This window comes from Caretta caretta, chromosome 13 (genome assembly GCF_965140235.1).
Source record: "Caretta caretta isolate rCarCar2 chromosome 13, rCarCar1.hap1, whole genome shotgun sequence".
Lineage (NCBI taxonomy): Eukaryota > Metazoa > Chordata > Testudines > Cheloniidae > Caretta > Caretta caretta.
In genome coordinates, this window is record NC_134218.1 from 1449992 (window position 1) to 1474502 (window position 24511).

At 45.7% G+C, this 24511-nt stretch overlaps 1 protein-coding gene across 1 annotated transcript in view; it reads left to right on the top strand.

Annotated features, from left to right (window-relative positions):
* CTNNBL1 (catenin beta like 1) overlaps positions 1-24511 on the top strand; it is a 106940-nt gene that overhangs the window by 25937 nt on the left and 56492 nt on the right. Inside the window, exons 4-10 of the mRNA XM_048819545.2 lie at positions 6066-6205; positions 10349-10446; positions 14537-14630; positions 17894-17985; positions 21687-21759; positions 21985-22043; positions 23247-23395. Of these exons, the coding sequence (XP_048675502.1) occupies positions 6066-6205; positions 10349-10446; positions 14537-14630; positions 17894-17985; positions 21687-21759; positions 21985-22043; positions 23247-23395 (705 nt within the window). The remainder of the gene's footprint in view (positions 1-6065; positions 6206-10348; positions 10447-14536; positions 14631-17893; positions 17986-21686; positions 21760-21984; positions 22044-23246; positions 23396-24511) is intronic.

Genomic DNA, 24511 nt, shown 5'->3' on the forward strand with positions numbered 1-24511 from the left:
ATTTTTAATTTAAAAATTGGCATTGCTGAGACTCGTGCTGGTAGTGGCTATGTTGTGAAAGAGAGGAGGACAGGTTGAATTTTATTTAAAAATATATTCCTTGCTGTGTTACTAATAATACCTTAGATTGTTAAAACCTGCCATTTAAAAAGTCTAGTTTGTATTCTATTTTTGGGCAAAAATTTTAAAAAATGGGGTTTAAAGTAAGGCTTGCAAGGACTTTTTTAGGCACCCAAATAAATGTCCTAGTTTTCAAAAGTGCCCAGCTGCTCCCCTAGGAGCAGACAGTCTTGTGGTCTGTTGCCTGGAAAGTCAGATGGACTTTGGCTAGAAAATCCGGACTGCCATTATCGGAGTTTTACAGAATGCTCTCACACAGACTTGCTGTAAAACGTACTGTTTCATTTGTTGCTCTCTCTCACTTCTGCTTCTTCTTCACTTTCCTGTTTATACTGATGTCATGTGTCTCTCAGTATTTTCAGGCTCCTACCCTATAATTCTTCACCCATTTCTGCTATCCCTTTAAAACTTTCTCTTCAAAGCATTTTTTCTTTTTCTTTTTGGATTTGGCCTTTCTTTGTTGTCCCCTCTTTTGTTCCCTGATCTCGCCTCATTGTTAGTACTTTTCCCCTCAGTTTCTCCACACTATGATGCTCCTTCCTTTCCATGGCTTCTAACCTTGCCCCCCGCCCCTTCACAGCTCCAAAATCTAAAGAGGGCTCTGTTTACCTAATAAAGGTAGGTGCCGAGGGCTTCAGAAGGTGAAGGGATGACCGTGAATGTAAGGGTGTCTCCTTCCAAATGGATCCATTTTTCTTCATAATTTTTGATACACTCAGCACAGCCAAATCATATAACTGTACTACATAAGAACATAAAAACATAAGGACGGCCAGACTGGGTCAGACCAAAGGTCCATCCAGCCCAGTATCCTGTCTACTGACAGTGGCCAATGCCAGGTGCCCCAGAGGGAGTGAACCTAACAGATAATGAACTAGTGATCTCTCTCCTGCCATCCATCTCCACCCTCTGACAAACAGAGGCTAAGGACCACCATTCCTTGCCCATCCATTAATGGCTATTAGCCAGGACTTAACCTCCATGAATTTATCCAGTTTTCTTTTAAACCCTGTTATAGTCCTAGCCTTCACAACCTCCTCAGGCAAGGAGTTCCACAGGTTGACTGTGCGCTGAGTGAAGAATAACTTTCCTTTTATTTGTTTTAAATCTGCTACCCATTAATTTCATTTGATGGCCCCTAGTTTTTATATTGTGGAAACAAGTAAATAACTTTTCCTTATTCACTTTCTCCACACCACTCATGATTTTATAGACCTTTATCATATCCCCCCTTAGTTCTGGTCTACACTAGTGGGGGGGTCGATGTAAGGTACGCAACTTCAGCTACGAGAATAGCATAGCTGAAGTCGACATACCTAAATCGACTTACCGCGGCATCTGCATGGCAGTGAGTCGACTGCCGCCGCTCCCCCATCGACTCCACTTGTGCCTCTCGCGGCGCTGGAGTTCCGGAATCGATGGTAGAGCGCTCGGGGATCGATTTATCACGTCTAGACTAGACACGATAAATCGACCCCTGATATATTGATCGCTACGGGTAGTGTAGACTTACCCTTAGTCTCCTCTTTTCCAAGCTACCAAGTGCAGCTCACAGTTTGTATTTGGCGGGAATCCTGCTTTACATCAGGGGAACTTTCAGAATCCTCTACACTGAGCAAAATGAGTCGTTCAAATCTGTTGATAATCTGACTCTTCCTGTGAAGTATTTGTTCTCAGAATTGCAGTTGTTTGAACACAGGGAGCTCTCTCCCACAGTTAGTCCAAGGCTCTTGGATTGAAATCTTTGTGTGTCTTCGGCTGCAGTCACTACTCATTAGTTTTTGCTGCTTTTCTAGCAGCCCTGAGCTTTGCCAGGCCCTGCTGATATGTGCTCTGCCATATTAAGGGGGGAGGGAGTTCTGATAATGTGAAGCCAAAGAAATATTCTGTGACATGTCAGGCTGAATCTATGTCCCTTTTGGCAAGTCTGAGTTATAGTTTTAACAGGCAGTGTTGGTACTTGGTGCTATGTTGTTGCCCTCTAGCTTGACCCTTTCTCCCGACTGGTGAGTCACACATCTTGGAGTCTTTGTCCAATACCCCAAGACAATCCCTTCTGAAGGTCAGAGCTTGCTTAAAGTGAGAAGAAAAGACTCAGCAAGGCCAGTTTACAAAACCCTTCTTTCTGAATCTGAAGCAATAGGAGAGAAGTTCAGTGTAAGCAAGTGACATCTCCACCCCTTTCCTCACTCCAGTACAGGGATGCTGGGTCTGATTCAAATTTACCCCTTTTCTGGGGATTGCCTTTATTTAACTTAAATAAATTAAAGTAAACTTTCAACCTGTTTTCTCTGAAGCTTGGCTGGAGCTAGGTCTCTGCCCCTGCCCCTATTCTCCCTGTTTCAGACGGGCACCCAAGTGCTCTTGTACCCTTACTGGAGCTAATATAACCCACACACTTTTAACATTAAGATGAGTCAGGAGAAGAATTCTCTATGCAGGAACTAGCCTGCACACTTACTCTTTTAAACTGAAATACATAAATTAGAGAGGGCAGGAATGCCACATCATAAAATGCTTTTGGTGCCCATGTGCAGTGATATGACAAAATGAGGGACAAACTGTTTGCAATGAGTTCTGAATCCAGTGACTGACTTTGTGATGATGTGAGCAGAATGGCAGGGGCGCCATTTCAGATTTTCGTTGCGGGCCAGCTTTAACCGTGATTCCAAGGGCTACTTAGGCACCTGAAAACTAGGGTTTGTTTTTTTTGAAGATAATAACTTAGAAATTAGCTAATAAGAGCACTGTATCTAATTCCTATGTAAAAAAAGAGGATTTAATAAATATTAGACCCACTTGGCTCTAATACTAACATTCTCCCATCTTGTGTCAAGTCACTTAAGGAACTGGTTAGGTTTAAAATTTTAGTGTATATTCTTTGTTACTAACTCTTAGAAACAACTGTAGAAAAATCTAGATGACTTTCTATTGTTGTATTCATCACTTTTTTTTGCAGCTCACCAAGCACGGAATAGATCATTTAACTTTGGAAACATCTGACTAGGGCAAGCCCCCATGAGTTTATACTGCACCTGCCTGGGGCTCTAGAGGTGTTACTTCACTACAAATAATAGGTTAGAAATGAATCTTAAACAGGAATGAAACTGACACTTTCAAGTCACTGTCACAGTGTTGCCAACCCCAAATGTTCAATAATCATGAGATAGGTTTTAAAATCATGAGATTATGTAAAAATAACAGATTTAGGCTTCTTTTTATTTGCCTTCTGCTTTTTGAGCCTGTAGGGTGCCCTGGGGTCACAATTTGAAGCTTTCTCCACAGCCACGAGGACTAGAAACTTAATTTTTCTTTAAGAATGATGGCTGAAATCATAACATATCACTTGCTTCCAGGAGCTGGGGCTTTAAGGAACACAATTATCATGAGACTCATGACAAAAATCATGAGTTGGCAACACTGCTTTCCCTTCTGTTTGAAGGCTCGTGACTTTCCAGAAGGCTCTGAAACACTACACTCCAGCGACTGAGTTGCAGGTCTCACAGGAGGATATTTAGAACTAAACACCAAGAAAAATCTATATTTTAAAGTCGAGGGGGGAAAAAAACTGGGATGTTTGAGATCTATCAGGGCCACGGCAGGCAGAGAAGGAAAATAAACAGGCTCAGGAGCTCTGGTCAGCTGGCTATTCCTTTTGAAAGAAAGTTGGAGGGTCAAATCTTCTAGTCCTTAATCAAGTAAAACTTCTGTCGCCATCAGTGCCTCCACTCACAGATATAAACATCATAGTATGGTCAATAACTATACACTTCATCCTTAAATATCTGAGCCATCTTATCCAGGGCTACACATTTTAGATACATTGGCTCAGGGACTACGTTGTCTAGCATATTCTGAACAGTGCTGAGCACACAGATGGTGCTCAGTGAATAATACAAATCATGACAATAATTGTTGGCTTATGGACTCTGTGGATTTAGTTTCTGTTCTGGAATTGGCCTGGGTACAATTGAAACCCAAAGAAATTGAGGCATAAACACGTCGGATACTTATGACACTTCATCATTCCTTCCTTTTCTCAAACTCAGAACAAAAAATGACTGAACAAAATGGTTTTCAGTTAAAATGTAAAATTGCTCAGTAGCCATTGCTGTACAGCCTAGCCTCGGGTCCAACCTGCCACCCCTGGGGAGTTAAGTCATCTCCTCTCATCTGACTCTCATTCTCCAGCTTTCCGGATCTCTGTGCTGTTTTTCATGCTGTCAACCCTGGCATCCATCCTGGGACCATTTGCTGGAGTCTCTGAGAACTGGCCATCTTGGATTTGCTCCCATCTATCTGTCTTTTTTTGTAGCATGCAGCAGAGAGAGGCTGTTCTGTTGGATAGGAAGCTAGCCCTGAGAGACCTGGATTCTACTCCCCCCCGCACCCCATGGACTTCCTGTCTGACCCCAGGCCGGTGGCAGAATTTCAAAGGCTTTTAGGCACCCAAAGATGCAGCTAGGTATCTAGTGGGGTTTACAAAGCACCAAACCTTGTAAGTGCATTTGAAAATCTCACTAGCTGCCTAAATACCTATGAAACTCTAGCCTTTAGTCTGGGTGTGCCTCAGTGCCCCATCTGTGCAATGGGGATAACAGCACTGCTCTACCTCACTGAGGGGCTGGGAGGAGAAATAGGTTAGACATTGTGAGGGGAAGCCTCAGACACAGGCGCCAACTTCTCATGGCGCCGGTGGGAGCTTGCGCCCCCATTCCAAACCCTTCTCCCAAGTCCATGCCCCAATTCCGCCCCCTCCCTCCCCCTATTGGACCCCTCCCCAAATCCCCGCCCTGGCCTCCTCCCCTGAGCACGCCGCATTCCTCCTCCTCCCGCTCCCCTCCAGCACTTGCCGCGCAATACAGCTGTTTCACGGCAGCAAGCGCTGGGAGGGAGGGGGAAAAGTGGGCACGCAGCGTGCTCATGGAGGAGGCAGAGGTGAGCTGTGGCAGGGGCGGCGGGGTGGGGAGCTGCCAGTGGGTGCAGAGCACCCACCAATTTTTCCCTGTGGGTGCTCCAGATACAGATACAGTTACTCTGTTACTCTGAAACCTGTGGTGATGAGGCCACATAAGTACCACAGGTAGCCTGGGCACTTCTCTATACACTGTTAGCCCTGCCCTGGGTCTGACCCCTTCTTTCCACCTCTGTCCCCAAATCTCCCCCTTTTCTGAATGTAACCTACGCACAGTGCTTTGCTGTATTTTTTGTGAATCCACCTCCTCTAAAACACCCCCTGTCCCCAACCACTGAGGAATTCCTTTTTTAGAAGCTAAGCTTCCATACCCTTCATTTAATCACCAGCCCTTTCTTATCTTAATCACCCTGCCTCTGTTTGTAAACAAAATCCTTACTCCCTGCCCCAGGGACACCTCTCCTCTGCAGAACTTACATTTCACAAAAGAAAAGGAGTGCTTGTGGCACCTTAGAGACTAACAAATTTATTTAAGCATAAGCTTTTGTGGGCTAAAACCCACTTCATCAGATGCATTCAGTGGAAAATACAGTGGGGAGATTTATATACATAGAGAACATGAAACAATGGGCGTTAACATTCACACCGTAAGGAGAGTGATCACTTAAGGTGAGCTATTCCAGCAGGAGAGCCAGGGGAGGGGGGAACCTTTTGTAGTGTAACAGACTAACAGGCTGCTACTCTGAAACCTTACGTTTCACAGGAATGCTGTGCTGTAGTTAAGAGTTCCACCTGGGAGCTTGCACTCCTCCTGTGCGAAACTCAGAGGGGGGCTCCCGTCCCCCCGAATTGGTGCCCTTGCTGAATGGATTGGAAATATTTGGCACTGTGATGCCTGGACGAATGAGCCTTGGTTGGTGGATTGTGTGGCTGCTTTGTTCTCAGTGTGGGGAAGGCCTGCGTTCTGCTGTGAGGATAGCTGATGCACTTGTGTTCTCACTGACCAATTTTGCCCTGCCTCTGTCCACAGGTTCATGGAGTCTGAGCTGGATTTAAATGACATCATTCAGGAAATGCATGTGGTTGCAACCATGCCTGATCTTTACCACCTGCTGGTGGAGCTGAACGCTGTACAGTCTCTCCTAGGGCTGCTTGGACACGATAATACAGATATCCTTTCATTGTTAGCCTTACTCTCAGGAGAAATGTTCTTTCTGCAGGCACCTCTACAATCTCTTGTGCTCCATTTTCACACAGACTGCTAGATATTTTTTCTCTTCCCTCCCACCGCTTTAAATTTCCATCCTCTTTTGTTCACCTGAAACCCTTCTTTACTCAGCTACTCTGTCTCCTGAACATTTCAGTGTCTTTATTTTCCCCGCCGAACCGTTAATGTACCCATTATCTCATTTGAGTAATTAGCCTTAGTTTCATTTTTAAAGGTTCTGCTTGGGCACTCGTGTAAAGTGGAGGGCTAACCACAGACAAGCATGCAGCGCACTTTCCTTTACAAACGCTGCTGAGGATATGGCACCTGAATGCTAGCATGCATCTGTTCATGCTGTTTATTCCAGTCCTTGCTCCCCAAAGGTTTGACCAGAGAACCTCAGTTTTGACCCATGTCTGCTGTGTACCAGTGGTTTGCTTGTCCCGAACAGAAGCACCCTAACTGTGCTAATGCCTTTTGTTGCCAGGACACCTGACCTTCCATTTAGGAGCAGAGTGACACAAGCTGCTTGGCTTACCAGTGATCTGTGTGAGAGGCAAAGACTAAAATGGCTAGTTTAACCTAACCTGAAAAATCATGTCATGGCTTCCACCACCTCCATTCCAGAGGGAGGCTGCATGAAGTGTGTTTGAACCAGCGTTCGTGAACTAATGAGGCAGTGTGGTCCAGGGATAGAGCACTGGATTGGGAGATGAGAACAGGGGTTTCTTCCAGTGGCTCGCTTGGTGACTTTGGGCAAATCACTTAAAATCTCTCCCCCTCCTTTTTTCCATTTGTGAAAAAGCCGATGATCATGCCTGACACGTTTCTTAGGCCCTTTGAGATTTCCAGGTTAAAAGTGCTGTAAAAATGCTAAATATTTATTATTGTTCGATTTAAGGATGTCAGTTTTCTCTTTTAGCAATTTTGTTCTTGCATTTAAGATGCTATATTTTAAAGAAATAGTGATACAATCTTTGAAAATAGATACAGTGATTATATTATAAAAACATTTTTAAAATCTCATTGCATTGCAGTTTTCATCAGAGAGCACTATTTACAGGGTTGACTATTTTAACTTGCACCTTAACGTAACCTTGGTCTGGTGGAATGCTGATCTCTGCAAAACAGCCAACACTGCTGCGTGTCTTCTCTGTGATCTGTAATAGAAATTATTCTCAAGTATGAGGTGGTTAACAATTTACTGTTGTACAGCTGGAAATGCCGACCACGCATAACCAGTGCCATGGACATCACGGTTTAATATTTTATACTTTCACCAGAGACCTCAGGCTTTTTGTGTACAGTGTGCACAGCACCGAAAGGTTATCTTGAATTTGTCATTCTCAGGGAAAACATAAACTGTGGGGATTTTGACTGGGATCAGAGGGCTGGTTCTTGGTGACCTTAGGAGCGGGAGCGTATGGGAACAGAGCTATTTTTGTCCTTTCAGCCATAAAAAGATGTGTCTCGGGATCAGTTTTGTTCAGGGCTTGTCAGTCTTCACTGCTCGCTTCCTCTCCTTTTTTTTTTTAAAAGGAGTCAAAACTCGTTTGCCAATTAGTTTGGGAGCAGAAATTTTGCCTGCGAGCTGTAAACCTGGGAGAAAACATATTTCTCGTTACAGATTTGTAGAAATCTTTTTAGATGTGTTGGACGCAGACTGTAAGCTGCAGTAACACCTCTCTGTATGCTAGGTTACTGCTCAAGCAAAAAATGCAAAAACGATTGAACTGAAGCTCCTAGACATACAGGAAATGGCTTTTCATTCAAGTCTGCTGGTGGCTTTACTACAACTAAACAGGATAAGGTTTTAAAACAGTTTCCCCAAAGGGAACACCAAAGGACGAGTTCTTCACACTTCATTTAGATTAGTGCCTTGGAGGGGCTAATGCAGGGAGAGGTGAGGGGACAAATCCCAGGTGATCTGTTTAGGCAGCTGTTCAACTGAGTTAGTGCAAAAGATGTGAGCGAAAGATGACGACTAGGCTGTGACTTAAGTTAGCAAAAGTCAGGAGAGCCAGAGAAGCCTTTTCCTTCTAGTAGTCCTGAACTCACCTGCACAACCGGCATCCTTGTTGGCAGGCTCGGTAGAGATTCCATGGCTGGAAATGCCATAGAAACTCCACTGTCCTGACCACTGGAGAGACTGCAGCACAGTCACAGGTAGCTTGGGGGAAACCATCCTGCCCATGGTGCATTTCGTACGTGGCTAGAGGATTTTAGTTTCTTTAGCACTAGCAATTTGGTGTTGTCTTTAGTGGTAAATGTATGGGTCACCCTTTCAAAAGTGACCTAGGAACTGGTCACTGGCGTTTAATGGGTCTTGGGCTCCTAAGTCACTTAAACACTTCAAAACTTTACTTATATGTTCAGGTGAGAAGAGGCCTGACTTTGATGTTTTGCAAGCGTAACTTGGACCTGTGTTTTTATATCAGCAAAACTAATTGTGGGCCCAAGTGTAAGTAGTTGCACTTCTACTTGATTTCTGTCTGCAATTGCAAGTATAAATGGAAAGCCAAGGATCCTAAAACCTACCCCTAAAACTGCATGGAGAGGAACTAGTCTCGCCTCACTACGGGTAGGTCTACTTTACAAGTGAAGGTGCAATTGTAGCACAGGTAGGTGATACTTAAGCTAGCCTCAGTCTCGCTAGCATGGGTAAAAATAGTAGTATAAAAAGAAAAGGAGGACTTGTGGCACCTTAGAGACTAACCCATTTATTTGAGCATAAGCTTTGGTGAGCTACAGCTCACTTTATCGGATGCATTCCATTGAAGTGAGCTGTAGCTCACGAAAGCTTATGCTCAAATAAATGGGTTAGTCTCTAAAGTGCCACAAGTCCTCCTGTTCTTTCTGCGGATACAGACTAACATGGCTGCTACTCTGAATAGTAGTGTAGACGTGGCAGGATGGGCTTCAGCAAGGGCTAGCAGCTAAAGTGCATACCGAGGCTCCCTCTTGGGCTTGCACCTGGGCACTTCGCTCGAGCTGAGGTCCATTCCACACCTTCTGCAGTACTATTGTTGCCCGTGCTAGCTAGACTAAAGCTGGTGCAGGTATACCTGCCAGTGCCAAACTCACACCCCTAGATGAGTGCTGCCGCGTGTGAAGTGAGTACGGTCCCATACTGACCCGAGGATTCTGCAGGGCCTGGACGTAGCAGTTTGAGGTGGGAATGAAATGGCAGTCGTGTTACAGAATTTCCTGGGTCTGGTGAAGTCAGGACTGAAACCTTATTAAATAACGAAGTACATAAAAATACATTTCCATTCTTACACAAATGGAAGAATTGGATGACTTGTCTATTAGCCTGTGAATTTTAAAGAGATCCTTCAGGATTTTGTTGTGTAGGACATCTTGACAATTGGATTTCTTGTTCTGTCCCAGTGGGAATTTGGCAGGATTGATCAGTGTGTCTGAGAGAATAGGAAAGTGGGTCTAATGAGAGGGACTACATCTGGCTGTACTAAAGAACTGCATGGGAGTCAAAAGAACCATGTGTTACGCAGCCCAGTGTTAATGAATGAAAATTGGGCTGGCAGGATCTTCGCAGTTCCTGTGGGGTGCATAGTTATAGAAGCATGCTCTCCTAATTGAACCAGGCAGAAGAAAGTTATCACTCCATGGTCATATTACGGCCTTGTTTGTGGGGTGCATGCTATGTCAAGTTAGCTGTGGTATCCTTGGGAGGATAATGCACACAAATCAAATTGCTACATTTTTCTGTGCTCCTAACTAGAGTCTTAACGATTGCTACAATGTAAAATGGCCGGTAACCAGTTGTACCAGCTCTAGAATATTTAATTGTTTTAAAAATGACAAAAAGCAAATGGCACTGGGAACAGTGAAACTGCCAGATACAACAAATAGATGATCATGTTGCAGTATTACTCCCAGTTACTAAAATCAGTTTTAGTGCTTATGAAAACAAGGGCTGCTAAAGCAGTGCCTGAACTTATGCTTGGTCTTCCTCTGCTCTGCTCTGCACACGCTCATTGCTATTCCAGTCTCGGCAGTTGGTGAGCAAACACAGTCACATTGGGCCTATTATGAAAATAAATGAGGTCTTGATTATGACTTGGGTTATCCTTAACATCTCCCACATGTGTCCATAGCCGTGGTGGATCTGCTTCAAGAACTGACGGACATAGATACACTCCATGAGAGCGAAGAGGGAGCTGAAGTCCTCATTGATGCTCTAGTAAGTTGCAATTTCAGTAGCTCCAGATTAGGCTGATCAGTGGCCACTTCATAGAGGGGAAGGATGTGTCTTTAGATTCTTTTCATACCCATGGAGTCAATGTTCCCTCTAATTTTTTACATCCATGTGCAGAATTAATTTTGTTATGTGCACCAATATGGAGGTGATGTGTGGCGGGGGGTGGGGCCGAGGGGTTCGGAGTTGAGGTGAGGGGGAGGGTTCCGGCTGGGGGTGCAGGCTCTAGGGAAGGGCTGGGGATGAAGGGTTTGGGGTGCAGGCTACCCTGGGGCTGCAGCGGGAAGAGAGGACTCCCTCCCTCCCCCAAGCCCTCTCTCACCACAGCAGCCTGGGGCTGAGGGAGAGGCACCTCTCCCCGGCTGCCGTAGCTCCGGGACCAGGGCTGGGGGACAGGTGCCTTTCCCTGGCTGCGCCAGCTCTGGGACTGGGGCCAGGGGAGAGCTGCCTCTCCCCACCTGCGTGGCCCTCCGTGGCCGTGCAGCTTAGAGGGAATTTAGCCTGTGGCTCTCAGGGCGGGGCTGCACTTTGGTGATCCTAGTCTGTTTGATGAATCCATTTTCTTTTGACTGGCTTGAGATACTGTGAGTACAGTCAGATGGGTTTCTTTTCTGGTATGAATAAATTCTTGGGGCAAGTCCTTCCTCTGCATCTGGAAGGAAGAGGTTGTTTTTAATTTTTGTTTGCGGACAGCAGGTTTCTCTGTGTCGTATCTTACTGTGCTTCCTGTAGTGTTATAGCAGGAGAATGAGGCCATTTCTGTGACAGCAGCAGAGTCATATTGAATTCAATAGGAACTTGATACAATAGGAACTTGATACATACACTCTGATCTGCTCATACTGGGAAAATTGAGGTCTGAAGTTGGTTCATAGATTTTTATTACTTTTTTTTAAAGACCAGAAGGGCCATTTTGATCATCTAGTCTGACCTTCATAATGCAGCCTGTAGCTGTTCACCCAATATTGTCTGCTTCAAGCCTAGTAACAAAGGCAGGATCCTACCAAGGTGGATCTGACATTGTTCTTGTTACACAAGCAAAGAAAATGCTCAAAATTCTTCATGTATAAGCAGACAAACTCATCCTGCCACATACTTATTCTAAGGGTGGAAGAGAGTTTAATTATCCCTTATTCCATAGAGATTAAACAACCGCATGACATCTTACTTTCCTTCATGAAGGAACTTTCGGTTTAATTAACGGTACCGAGTGCCTCTCATCTGCTGTGTTGGTGGGATAGCCTTTTTTCTTGGTGTTTGGGCAGGATATCCTTTTTTACAGCATTGTAGTAGAAGGTAAAAGCTGCCAATCTGAGCAGAAGTACATTGCAGGGAAGGGATGTCAGTAGAAGTAGTTGTAACTGTATGCAAGAGATGGGAGTCCATTCTCCTTTCAGGCAGTTTCTCCAAATAAATTGCTGTGTTTGTGAAACACCTGGACTCTGGCTTGGACTCTAACAATTATGCCAAGATTAAGAGGATAGGGGATTATGGTTTCTTATAGGAGCAGGGTGAGAAGACTGCTGTATTCTTTCTCCTAAAATCCCTCTTGCCTAGTCGCTGTAATGTTGCTGTCCAAAGGTTAATTACGTTGGCCCTGAGTTGAGTTCCTCTGGCTGGCCTTTGGGCTGTTTTTAATTACAGTCCCTTCATAGAAGGGTTGCTGGATGAATGAAATGGAAAAGGGGAGCTGATAGGGAGGGTCCTTTCTATAAAATGCACTGAAAGCAGTACATCGAACAAGCTCTTCCTGTGTGTTTCTTGTCACCAGCTCACTATAGCCAGGTTTGATTGTTCACTTCGAAAGAAACGGGTCAGCCATGTCATGAGAAAACACGATATATCTGCTTCTAGATGGCTCCTTTATTTTAAGGATGTGGGCATAGCTTTGGGAGGCCTGTGTAGAGATTGTTGCATTACCTACTACAGCAAGCTAAACCCTGCTGTTCCTGCACTCACTGAGCATCTAGAAAACCTCAGTTAGCAAATGAGTCAGTCCTGGGGCCGGTTTTGTTCAATATCTTCATTAACGATCTGGAGGATGGCATGGATTGCACCCTCAGCAAGTTTGCAGACGACACTAAACTTGGAGGAGTGGTAGATACACTGGAGGGTAGGGATAGGATACAGAGGGACCTAGGCAAATTAGAGGATTGGGCCAAAAGTAATCTGTTGAGGTTCAGCAAGGACAAATGCATAGTCCTGCACTTAGGACGGAAGAATCCCATGCACCACTATAGACTAGGGACCGAATGGCTTGGCAGCAGTTCTGCAGAAAAGGACCCAGGGGTTACAGTGGATGAGAAGCTGGATATGAGTCAGCAGTGTGCCCTTGTTGCCAAGAAGGCCAGTGGCGTTTTGGGCTGTATAAGTAGGGGCATTGCCAGCAGATCGAGGGACATGATTGTTCCCCTCTATTCGACATTGATGAGGCCTCATCTGGAGTACTGTGTCCAGTTCTGGGCCCCAACCTACAAGAAGGATGTGGAAAAATTGGAAAGAGTCCAGCGGAAGGCAACAAAAATGATTAGGGGACTGGAACACATGACTTATGAGAGGCTGAGGGAACTGGGATTGTTTAGTCTGCAGAAGAGAAGAATGAGGGGGGATTTGATAGCTGCTTTCAACTACCTGAAAGGGGGTTCCAGAGAGGATGGATCTAGACTGTTCTCAGTGGTGGCAGATGACAGAACGAGGAGTAATGGTCTCAAGTTGCAGTGGGGGAGGTTTAGGTTGGATATTAGGAAAAACTTTTTCACTAGGAGGGTGTTGAAGCACTGGAATGGGTTATCTAGGGAGATGGTGGAATCTCCTTCCTTAGAGGTTTTTAAGGTCAGGCTTGACAAAGCCCTGGCAGGGATGATTTAGTTGGGGGTTGGTCCTGCTTTGAGCAGGGGGTTGGACTAGAACCTCCTGAGGTCCCTTCCAACCCTGATATTCTATGACACTGTGCTTGCATTTTCCACTCTCCTATTTAAAACTGAGGATTGTCACATTAGACTTTAGCTAGTAGCAGGACTAAAGTAATGCTGTTTGTTTAGTGGGTTGATCTTGGTTGGGGCTGGGATCCACAAACTTCAGAATCTGGATTCCCATTTTTGTTGTTGACTTGCTGTGTGGCCTGGAGCATGCCATTTCATCTCAATGAATGTAGAGTGGAGGTACTTAACAGGGGTGTTGCACTCCGAAATGTACAGACGTGTTGAAGTGTGTAAGCTCTCTGGGGCAGGGAGTGTCTTCCTGTACGTTGCACAGAGCCTAGGCTTTAACTCAGCCAGCTCAGCATGCGCAAAAGTACAACTCACCTTGTTGTGACTGAGCTTTAGCAGGCGTTGGATTGAGCTGGCTAACGTGATCTTACCTCATACCTTTCAACCCTAGTCAAGGCAGTGCCCAAATGAATGCCATCCAAGGCTTCTCCTAAACTGCCATGGAAGTCAGATTCATTTTTAATCATTTACAGTTGGCTTTGGCCAGGGTGACTACGTGATGTCACGCATAATGGAAGCCAAAACCATCCTTTTTTAAAAACCTGTGTTTCTGCCCCTAGAACGAAGACTTCCCTCTGTGTGACTGCTGAGCCCTTACATTTTGATGCTGCCTTCACAGGCGTTGTTTCAGCTGCTTTCTGGCAGCCAAGAAAAAAATGCAGATAAACCAGCAACAAGCAATTGAAACCAGGGGAGCTGCTTTTATAGCTGACCGGCAGCTGATACCCAGTTGATTTTTAGTGTCTAGCACTTGGAAATTCAGGGAGATTATAAATCAATCAGGGTGATCTGGGGAATAACAGACTCTGACAAGGTTCATATTTTTCCTCCAGATGTTTTTCTGTTTTATCTGACACAAAAATTGTCTAAGAAAAACGAAGTGGTGAATTTACTTTTTGAATCCTTTGCTGGCTCTGAGATTTCAGAGCAAGATTGTTCATGTCTCCTGATCAGAGGCATGCTTTCTGGAGTGCTTCTGTTGTGCTTATTGCTTTTTTTTTTTTCTTCCCTTTCTTTCCCCTCTCCACCCCACTCTCCCTTCTCCCTGCCAATCCTCTTTTCTCCATGTGGCCTCAATGACTTAGGTTGATGGCCAGGTTGTGGCCTTGCTGGTCCAGAATTTAGAGCGCCTAGATGAAGGTGTAAAAGAGGAGGCTGACGGAGTCCATAACACTCTTGGTAAGGGGATGTTACAGTACAGTATTGCTTTTTGACACAGTCAACAGAGGGGCGGGCGTATGTAGTCTGTCCCCATTGTGAACTACCACAGTGGGCAGAAAAGGCCTTGCATTAATTTCCTGTAATACTGCTTTCATTTAGCTTGCTAGTAATAAAGCATAAATCTGTTCAACAGATAACTTCATTACAGGAAGCTGTATAATTTAAAGAGGCCGCCTCCTCTTAATGCATTAAATGTATTTTTCTGTAGTCTGCCAAAAGAGTTTCTTCATTTATCACAGCTGTGTTTCTTAGGAATAAATGTGCCATTAATTTGTTACCATCTAGAGCAGTGGTTCTCAAATGTGGCCACCAGGGGATTTTTCTGCAGCCACAACAGCCTCCTGGGTGGAGATGGGGGAAGGGGAGAGGCAAAGCAGCGACCCCTCCCTGCAGCGCCCAACTGTTGCTCCTGGCTGCCTTGGTGTTTGCTGGCACCACCAACAGGGGATCAGCAGCCTCCCGGAGGATCCGGACAGCACCCCCGCAAACACATGGGGCCAGTGTGTGTGCTCAGCAGGCTTTAGGCCCTGGGCTTCGGCTCTGGGCTTCAACCCAGGGCAGCGGGGCTCAGGTTTGGAAAAATTTTCAGAGTGGCCACCAGTGAAGGTTGGTGGCCACACTCTTAGGCCACCAAAAAAATTGTCCTGAGAACCCCTGATCTAGAGCCCAGGATACGTATCCTATAACACAGTGGCTCTCAGCCGTTCCAGGCTACAGTATCCTTTCAGGAGGCTGATTTGTCTTATGTATCCCCTTAAAAACTACTTGCTTACAAAATCAGACATAAAAATACAAAAGTGTCATAGCCACACTACTACTGAAAAATGACTTTCTCATTTTTACCACGTAATTCTAAAATAAATCAATTGGAATATAAATATTGTACTTACATTTCAGTGTATAGTGTGTAGCAGTGGTTTTCAAGACGTTTTTCCTGGTGACCCAGTTGAAGAAGAATGATGCCTGTGACCCAATGGAGCTGGGGATGAGGGGTGTGGGGTGCGGGAGGGGCTCAGGGCTGGGGCAGAGGGTTGGGGTGAGGGCTGCGGGGTGAGGCCGGGAATGAGGGGTTCAGGGTGTGGGAGGGGGCTCAGGGTTGGGGGTGCAGGCTCTGGGGTGGGGCTGGGGATGAGAGGTTTGGGGTGCAGGAAGGGGCTCTGGGTTTGGGGGGGGCTCAGGGCTGGGGCAGGGGATTGGTGTGTGGGCTTACCTTGGGCGGCTCCCGGTCAGCGGCACAGCGGAGGTGCTAAGGCAGGCTTCCTGCCTGTCCTTGGACCACGCTGTGCCCCGGAAGTGGCCAGGAGCAGGTCTAGGTCCTAGGCACACAAGTGGCTCTGTGCGGCTCTTGCCCACCGGCACTGCCCCCCCAGCTCTCATTGGCTGGTTGCCAGCCAATGGAAGTGTAGAGCCGGTGCTCGGGGCGGGGACAGCGCATGGAGCCTCATGGCTGCCCCACCGAGAAGCCGGAAGCCGGACCTGCTGCTGGCTGTTCCGGGGCGCAGCGTGGTGTCAGAACAGGTGGGCACTAGCCTGCCTTAGCCGGGCAGCACCGCCGATGGGACTTTTGATGGCGCGGTCGGTGGTGCTGACCAGAGCCGCTGCAACCCAGTGCCTTCCGTTCCGCAGTCCAGTACTGGGGTTGCGACTTGGAGTTTGAAAACCACTGATATATAAAGCAGTATAAACAAGTCATTATTTGTATGAAATTTTAGTTTGTACTGACTTGGCTAGTGCTTTTTATGTGTAGGGCCCTGCAAATCTGCGGATATCCGCTGACCGTGTTTGTGTTTTGCAGATCAGATGCAGACAGAAATTTTGTATCTGTGCATGTCTCTATTTCTGTAGCCTGTTGCAAAACTAGGCAAATATGTAGAGGAATTGATGTACCCCCTGGAAGACCTCTGAGTACCCCCAGGGTACACATCCCCTGGTGGAGAACCACTGCTGTAACAACATTACTTTATGGGCCCTCAAACTTTTGCGCAATGTGGCAGCTGTCTTGCAGAATGCTTCCGTTCTGTCATCACCTTCCCCTCTCACAGTTGCATAGTATCCCGTTGGCAACGACAGCAATGGCTTCCATGTCAAGTTCATATTAGGAAAATAAATAGATATTTTGTTTTGTCTCTTCACGCAAATGAAAGCAGGGGGTGTTAGTACCCGGTGACCATCCACGTATGTCTCTGGGGGGCTACAGTTTGTTAACAGTTGAGGTATATGTTTACTTTAAATGCTCGTTATTGTTTCTCTGTAAAGCACAGTGCTTAAAGTGAATGAGAGGCTGTTCTCTGAAAAAATTCTGTTTCTTTAGAAAAAAGAAAAGGAGTACTTGTGGCACCTTAGAGACTAACCAATTTATTTGAGCATGAGCTTTCGTGAGCTGTAGCTCACGAAAGCTCATGCTCAAATAAATTGGTTAGTCTCTAAGGTGCCACAAGTACTCCTTTTCTTTTTGCGAATACAGACTAACACGGCTGTTACTCTATAACCAATTTATTTGAGCATGAGCTTTCGTGAGCTACAGCTCACTTCATCGGATGCATACCGTGGAAACTGCAGCAGACTTTATATACACACAGAGAATATGAAACAATACCTCTTCCCATCCCACTGTCCTGCTGGTAATAGCTTATCTAAAGTGATCATCAAGTTGGGCCATTTCCAGCACAAATCCAGGTTTTCTCGCCCTCCACCCCCCCACACAAATTCACTCTCCTGCTGGTGATAGCCCATCCAAAGTGACAACTCTCCACACAATGTGCATGACAATCAAGTTGGGCCATTTCCTGCACAAATCCAGGTTCTCTCACACCCCCCACCCCCCTCCCAAAAACCACACACACAAACTCACTATCCCGCTGGCAATAGCTCATCCAAAGTGACCACTCTCCCCACAATGCGCATGATAATCAAGGTGGGCCACCCCCAGCACAAATTCCTGGAAAGGTAGTTCACAGCTTCTTCAGGCTCCCCCTGCAGGAGCTGGTAACATATGGTCTAAAGATGGATCACCGTGGAAATGAGAAAATGGAGACAGTGCCCTATACCTAGTGTAGCTTAAATAAGACCTCTAACTTTGAAACAAGAACTGCAACCCTTGGAAGGACATTAAAACTGACAGAGCAGTGTGGAGATGGGGGAGGTGCCTCTGTTTGGGAGAGGACTGGAGCACAAATGGAAAGGAAATGGGCTCAGGCTGCAATCTGTGTCTTTCTTGTCAGCGATCGTTGAGAACATGGCAGAGTTCCGGCCAGAGATGTGTACGGAAGCTGCGCAGCAGGGCCTCATGCAATGGTTGCTCAAGAGACTGAAGGTGAGTTTATTCCCCTTTCATCCTTCAAGAGGTATCAGAATAATAAGCAACAAGCCAGTGACCTGGAATCTGCTGCATTTCAGGTGATGTCTGGCATAAATACCAAAAGCCCAGGGCTAGTAGTATTGACTCTCCCATTTAATGCAGATTTCACAATTCCTTACATTTCTCCTTCCCTTCCACTCCCAACACCTGTGAATGCAATAGATTTCAAGCCTTCCCTCTTCCAGGCTGGAAAATGTGCCTCTTGAATTTTTTGTGGAGCACCAAAAATTGGAAGAACATGCTTTTGTATGCTAGCACCTGTGGATGGGGCTTAGGGAGTCTGTGGGGAAGTGTTCCAATTTGAGTCTCAGGCTGGTAGAGTTTCTGTAATAATTTGTGTTTTCTGAGACTTTGCTTTTTTGTTTTTCTCATGTGTTCTGTTTGGTAAATATGGCCCTGATCCTGCAACAAGAGCCCATGTAGATCAACCCTTGTGCCTGCAAGAAGCCCCATTGATACGACCAGGACTCTGCGTGGGTGTAGTAGTCCACCCTGATGTCTGCAATTGCAGGGATCGGGGCCTATGTTAGTAATTTTAACTTGTTAAGGCTCCAAACTTCCTTCTGTGTAACTATTAGGATGTGGTGGGGAATGTTCTCTGAATAAGAAGGATCTGTTTTTTGTTTTGATTACACTGTTGCCAAGAAATAAACCCAGACCACTGGTACCACATGTTAACGTTCTCCACTGCTGTTACGCACTAGCAAGCACTTTTTGTCTTCTGAGTCATGCGTGTTCCTCCTGGTAATGCTGGTGGACAATTAAAGAAAAGGCAGCCTTGTTAGCTGCTTCTGCAGAAAAACCAGTAGGGGGTAGGAAGGGGAAATAAATACCTCAAAGGAAGAGCCAAGTACTTAATCCTTTGCATGCAAAGGAGTGTTTGCCCAAGACCCACCTTGGGCTGGGGTAAGTTTCAGAAGGATTCAGTGCTTGGATGCCCACAAGGAAAATGCTGAGATGATGTTAACCTTGAAGAGTCTATTGAAAACAATGGAGAGTGCATGCAAACATCCCGTATGAAATAGCAGGTGAGTCTCCCTTCAGAAGGGGCTTGTGGGGGTGCTGTTGCAGCCAGTGAGCTAACAGCCCTGTTCATGCGCTGAGGGCATGCTAGTGGTCAAGCCCTTGCCTTTGTCTCATTCAAAAGATAGCACCTCCAGCAGTGGAGAACTCCCCCGCCCCGCCCCGCCCCGCCGTACAGAACACCTTAGTAGTCAAAAGGTAACTGAACCACAAAATATATTCCACCAATTGCATAAGTGCGCAGATGTTCCTCTGTGTCCCTTACGTAGCTGTTAGCAGGAGTAACCTATAATTTCTGACTGCAGGTGGTAACATAATTATGTTTCGTTTGGCTAAAAACAAAAAAAAGTAAAGCTAATTGTATTCCAGGCAAGTATGTACTAAATGCAGACCTACTCTCTACTATGTAATTACTCTGACAGCTGAAAGACATAGAAACTTAGGAAAGCAAAATAATCACCACTTGGATTCCCCTGGTTAGTGCAGCCAAACGTGAACGCTGACAGCCTGGAAAGCCTGGTGCTGAAGGCAGGCATTGTCTTCATTCTGACCTGTTTTAATTTCTGCAGGGTGTGAGTGCAATGTGGTCAGGCAGTGTTCACTCTTGCTTACAGCTGTCATTGTGGGAAGGTTCACACTAATGAAATTTTATTCAGTGACCTTTGCTTTTGGCAGTACTTGGCTGATTTGAACGTTTCTGCCCCCGCAGACACGCGCCTGCCCCCTCCCATTGCTTCAGCATTGGATGGGAAATACCTTCCTTGCGTTGTGTGGGCGTTTGGTTCTCTTTTTTTGTTGTCAGTGAGTGAGCCCTCAGTCTGTTAAGTTGCATCGCAGTCCTCGAGAGCGTGTTGCTGATTTATTCCCTGAACACATTCAGGCTTCTTTTGAGCCAAATACGTTATCCCTTTGCATGCAAACAGATGTGCTGATCCAGGACCACATCTTGGGCTGGGATAAGCATAAGAAGTCTTTGTCCAGTCAACACCTGCAAGCCTGTTTTTCCCAAGAAGTGGCTTTGGTGAGTTAGTAGATAGTGCCGGTTCCAGGAGAAGAGTATTAAGCCAGTGCCTCAACATGTGGTAAGGGCTCTGTGCTGCTGGAGGTCCCATCCTCAGGACCGGACGTAGAACAAAGGCTCTGGCCAAAGGTCACTAAAGAGACCTGGCTCTTTCACAAGAGTAAAGATGTGTGAGCTCTGGTTTCCTGACTGTATTCTAACTTGGTTAATTGCATTCTGTCCATCAAAACGCCCTCAACAGAAGAAGCTATGTTTTACTTGCTCATAAAAATTGTATTGTGTTGCTAGTGTACAGTGTGTGTCTCACCCAGGAGTGTGGGTAAGAGACAGACTGTTATTTCACAGTGCCTGTCTCAACAGGGAGTTGGAATGCACCGGTTTCATTGGTTACTGTTACAGATGGCCCAGAATGGCTGCCATGCTCCATCTCCCGAGCTGGCAGATTGGTACTGAGAACTGCAGTCTGTAGAGCGGTTTGGGATCTTTCTGGGGAAAAGGCTTAGTGTAAACAGTACATTGAAACTCCGTGGTGCATTCTAGTTTCCATTAGTGTCATTTGATATTAATCTCTCTTGTTCTTTCTAATGTGGCAACGGACTGAGTTGATTGGTCCAGAGGACACCTTGCGTAGTGACTTCTCCCTTAGTGAAGCTGCAGGTAGCTGTGTATGGCAGGCAGAGAGTGGCTGGTGCAAACACTATTTTAAACCTAACCCTTTTTGTGTTACTACTTTTTTCTCTGTGTACAAGGGAAGATTAATGGCCAGACAGTGGAAAGTAAAAGCCCTAAAGGAGGCTGCCTGTTTTGTAAATGCCTTTGGTGAACTGACCCACATTAGTGCTTCTGAACTGCTACTGTCCAGTCTGTAACTGTTCCCTCAAATGAAACTGCCTGGTAGGTAAAACTGGGGAGTTAAGCATGATTCATGATCCCAGTCCAAGGGTCTTGCCTTTCTTCCAAGAAAGAGTTCTAGCCTGTTCGCTTTCATCATGTCCGAGTGACTGGAGTGTTACTGCAAGATGTGGGATTGAGACCCAGAGCCCCGATACAGTCTGGACCATGGCAGTGCAAGAGTCTTGCCTGCTGCCCTGCTTGATGCATCTCAGGCCCTCGTCAGGGTGTATGAGGTCAGCGTTTGCCACTGGGTAGCTTTACTGTGATTCATTTGACCCTAATTCAGTTTCTGGTGAGGTGGGTGTACGTTGTTCACAATGGGGTGAGGATACGTGCACACATACCTATGTATAATCTTTATTTCTGTAGGTGGGTATGGAAAATCCTAACACATTACTCCCCATAAGCAACCAGGGGCAGGCCATGTTCAGCTTCGCGGTTTGTAGACTTTGCTAGGCATACTTGGTTACGCAAGCTTTTGCCTCTGAAGATATCGGCAAGGATCAGAGTTGATCTGATTTTTTTTTTTTTTTAAAATCAGTGAGAAGAATTAATTTTTTTTCTTGGCACTGAGTCAGATTGTAAGATTATTGCTGTTTGTGTTTAGTTTTAATCGTTGCTCATGTGTTGAGTGATCTGCTTAGCACATTCTCTAAATCAAAATAAACACCCAGAGCAATGCCCCTGATGGGTTTCTCATCCTTGTTTTTTCCAACAGGCAAAGATGCCTTTTGATGCCAATAAGCTGTACTGCAGTGAGGTGCTGGCCATTCTGCTCCAGAATAATGATGGTGAGATGCAGCCCTGCTATTGATATTCTGTTAGGATAGGATCCAGGCTTGTTTCAGATCATGACAGCACTCTTCTGCCTCTGGCTTCCCCTTGCTTTCTCTGTCTCTCTGCAGCTTTTGTACTCTGTCAAGCTGTATTGATTTTGTTTGCTGATGTATCAGTGTTAGACGGCTGTAAAATCTGACAGTTAGCTTCATTTTTTCCTCTCTTTTTTTCTCCTCTAGACAACAGGGAATTGCTTGGGGAGCTGGATGGGATCGATGTGCTGCTTCAGCAGTTATCTGTGAGTAATTCATATGCTTCTGGTCTGCCATTGAGAGACTCACTGATTGGGGTTGAAAAGAGTGGTGAGCAAAAAGAGTAACCGGAGTGGAAGAGATGCTAGGTATTGCTCTGTCTTGGCATCTTGTATACATTGTAGCATTATAATGCTCGCTCTTCAGCACTTTCATAGTACTTTAGAAACTTCCACTGGGAGCTCACCCTCTAAGACAGGTGGGGGTTGTCCCCATTTTAGAGATGTGAGTACTGAGGCATGAGAGAAGTTAATGGTTTACTTAAAGCCACATAAAGACTTGAAGGTAAAGCGAGGATTAGAACTCGGGTGCTCCTGGCGTCCTCTGCTCCGTGCACTAGACCGCATTGCCTGTTTACCATTTAAGGGGGTTTGTTCAGGTTTGTATCCTTAATGACTTCTTGTTTGCTGAAGTGATGGTGACATGCGTGGGTAAGGTCTAGGGTGCTGCTGTGCAGGCTTATATTTGCTTCACTCAGCAACTGCTTCTGGTGTTCACTATCCAGGACTGTTCAGCTGTATTGTAGTCATGTGAGGCTTGCATACAGGGAAGGTTTGAGGAAGAAACTAAGCAAAAAACAAGGCATAAAGACTAGTGACAACAGGGGAGGCCCTGTCTTTGGGGTGCAGAAGAAAAAAATCATAGGAAAAACTAACGATGTGGAATTGTTGGGCAGAGATTGGTTGGGAGGAGGTCAGGAATGGCATAAGTGACTATCAAGGGGTGCTAGTGGGGTGGTGGTAGGGTGACTATTTCAAGTGATCATAGATTTCTTTAGTACACACAAACGAGCACAAAGAGGAGGTCATCTGAGTACACAGTCAGCAGTAGTTATGCCTCTGGTAATCAGCTGTAACCTCATTGCGCTATAGGTCAGGTAACCAACCTGTTCCCATTTTTCCAGCACTTCCTCCTGTTGTGCTTTCGATCTAATCCCATTTGTTAGCAGCCATTTGGGACGTGGCAATAACAGTCAGCCACGCCACATGGGGTGAGAAAGGAGCAGAGATATGAGGGGTAATACACCGAGGGGGTGGTTGCTACCATTACAGTTGCAGGCTTATGCAAAATTGTAATTTACAAGTTAAACTCTGAAGTTTTGCCGTGCAAAATGTTAATTTGCGTTTGATGTCAGTGTCCATATGGAACCAAGTAAGGGCTTACATTTTTTTGTCCCCTTTGGCATGCAGGTGTTTAAACGACACAATCCAAGCACGGCCGAGGAGCAGGAAATGATGGAGAACCTGTTTGACTCTCTCTGTTCCTGTCTAATGCTGAGCTCCAACCGTGATCGCTTCCTGAAAGGGGAGGGGCTACAGCTGATGAACCTCATGCTCAGGTACAAGTATCTGACTTCTTGATCTCATTCATACTTAACCCCAACAACACATGCACGTGTGTCCAGACATCTCTGTCCTCATGTTCTGCCTCTTCTCTTTTCCTTCTGTTTTACTTGGATCTTCTCAGATCTATAAATCCTCTTCCTAAAAAAGCCAAAAAGAAAAACCACACACTCTACTACTATTCACCGGCAACCTCTTTGCCACAAGAGGAGGTGGAAAAACGTCCAGCGGTGCCAACAAGTACAACTGCTAGTGAAACAAATTGGGTGGTGTATCCCTGCCAGCTTTTCGCTAAATGCACCTGTAATTAATCCAGGTACTAGTCTGGAGGACACATTCCTTTTTGGGTGATACCCCTTTGTCCCAACACAATACTCCCCTTTGATATAGCCAGAGATTCTTAACTTTGTGCTTGTGTCTCCATCCAGTCCCTCTCTCGCAGCTGAATATCTCACTGATATAATGCTCCATCCATCTCACATCCCTGATAGGTCTGTGTAACAATCCCAGTTCTGAATTTTGTGCACAAAAAGTGATTTTTATTTATTTATTTACTTATTTATTGGTGAAACTTCCCCTAGTGAGGCATTATTGAGATAAAGTAGCTGCTGGAAGATGCAAATATAATTCTGTCCTGGACAGACAACCAGGTGAAAGGACACTATAGGTCAGCCCACTAACCCACTGAGAATTTGGACTCCTACAAAGACAGACTACAGGTTGTGGGGGCCTCTGAACAGAGTGTTTTTCTTTGTATCCAGATGTTATCCTCGCAACATTGATTGACCACGTTGGTAGGTGTTTTTTTTTGTGAAAACTGAGGTGAAACTGCTTTTGGGAAATGGATATAAATGTGCATTTCCTATCCATGTACGTTTTGTGTCACACCATAACTCTCCAGGCCTCCTCCCCACCTCTTTGCTGGTGAAGCGTATCTCCTCCAACTTGACCTGGGCTCTGCCCAACCCTTGCAATTGCATGTTGAGGAGGCTGTCTGTCCAGTTCCCCCTGGTGTGGTGAGCTGCCTGTGGAGGCTGCTAGCAAATGCCAATGAGAAATGATGTATTCCTGCAGTGTATGGCTGGGTAATGTGCAGCAGTGGGGAACTGAAT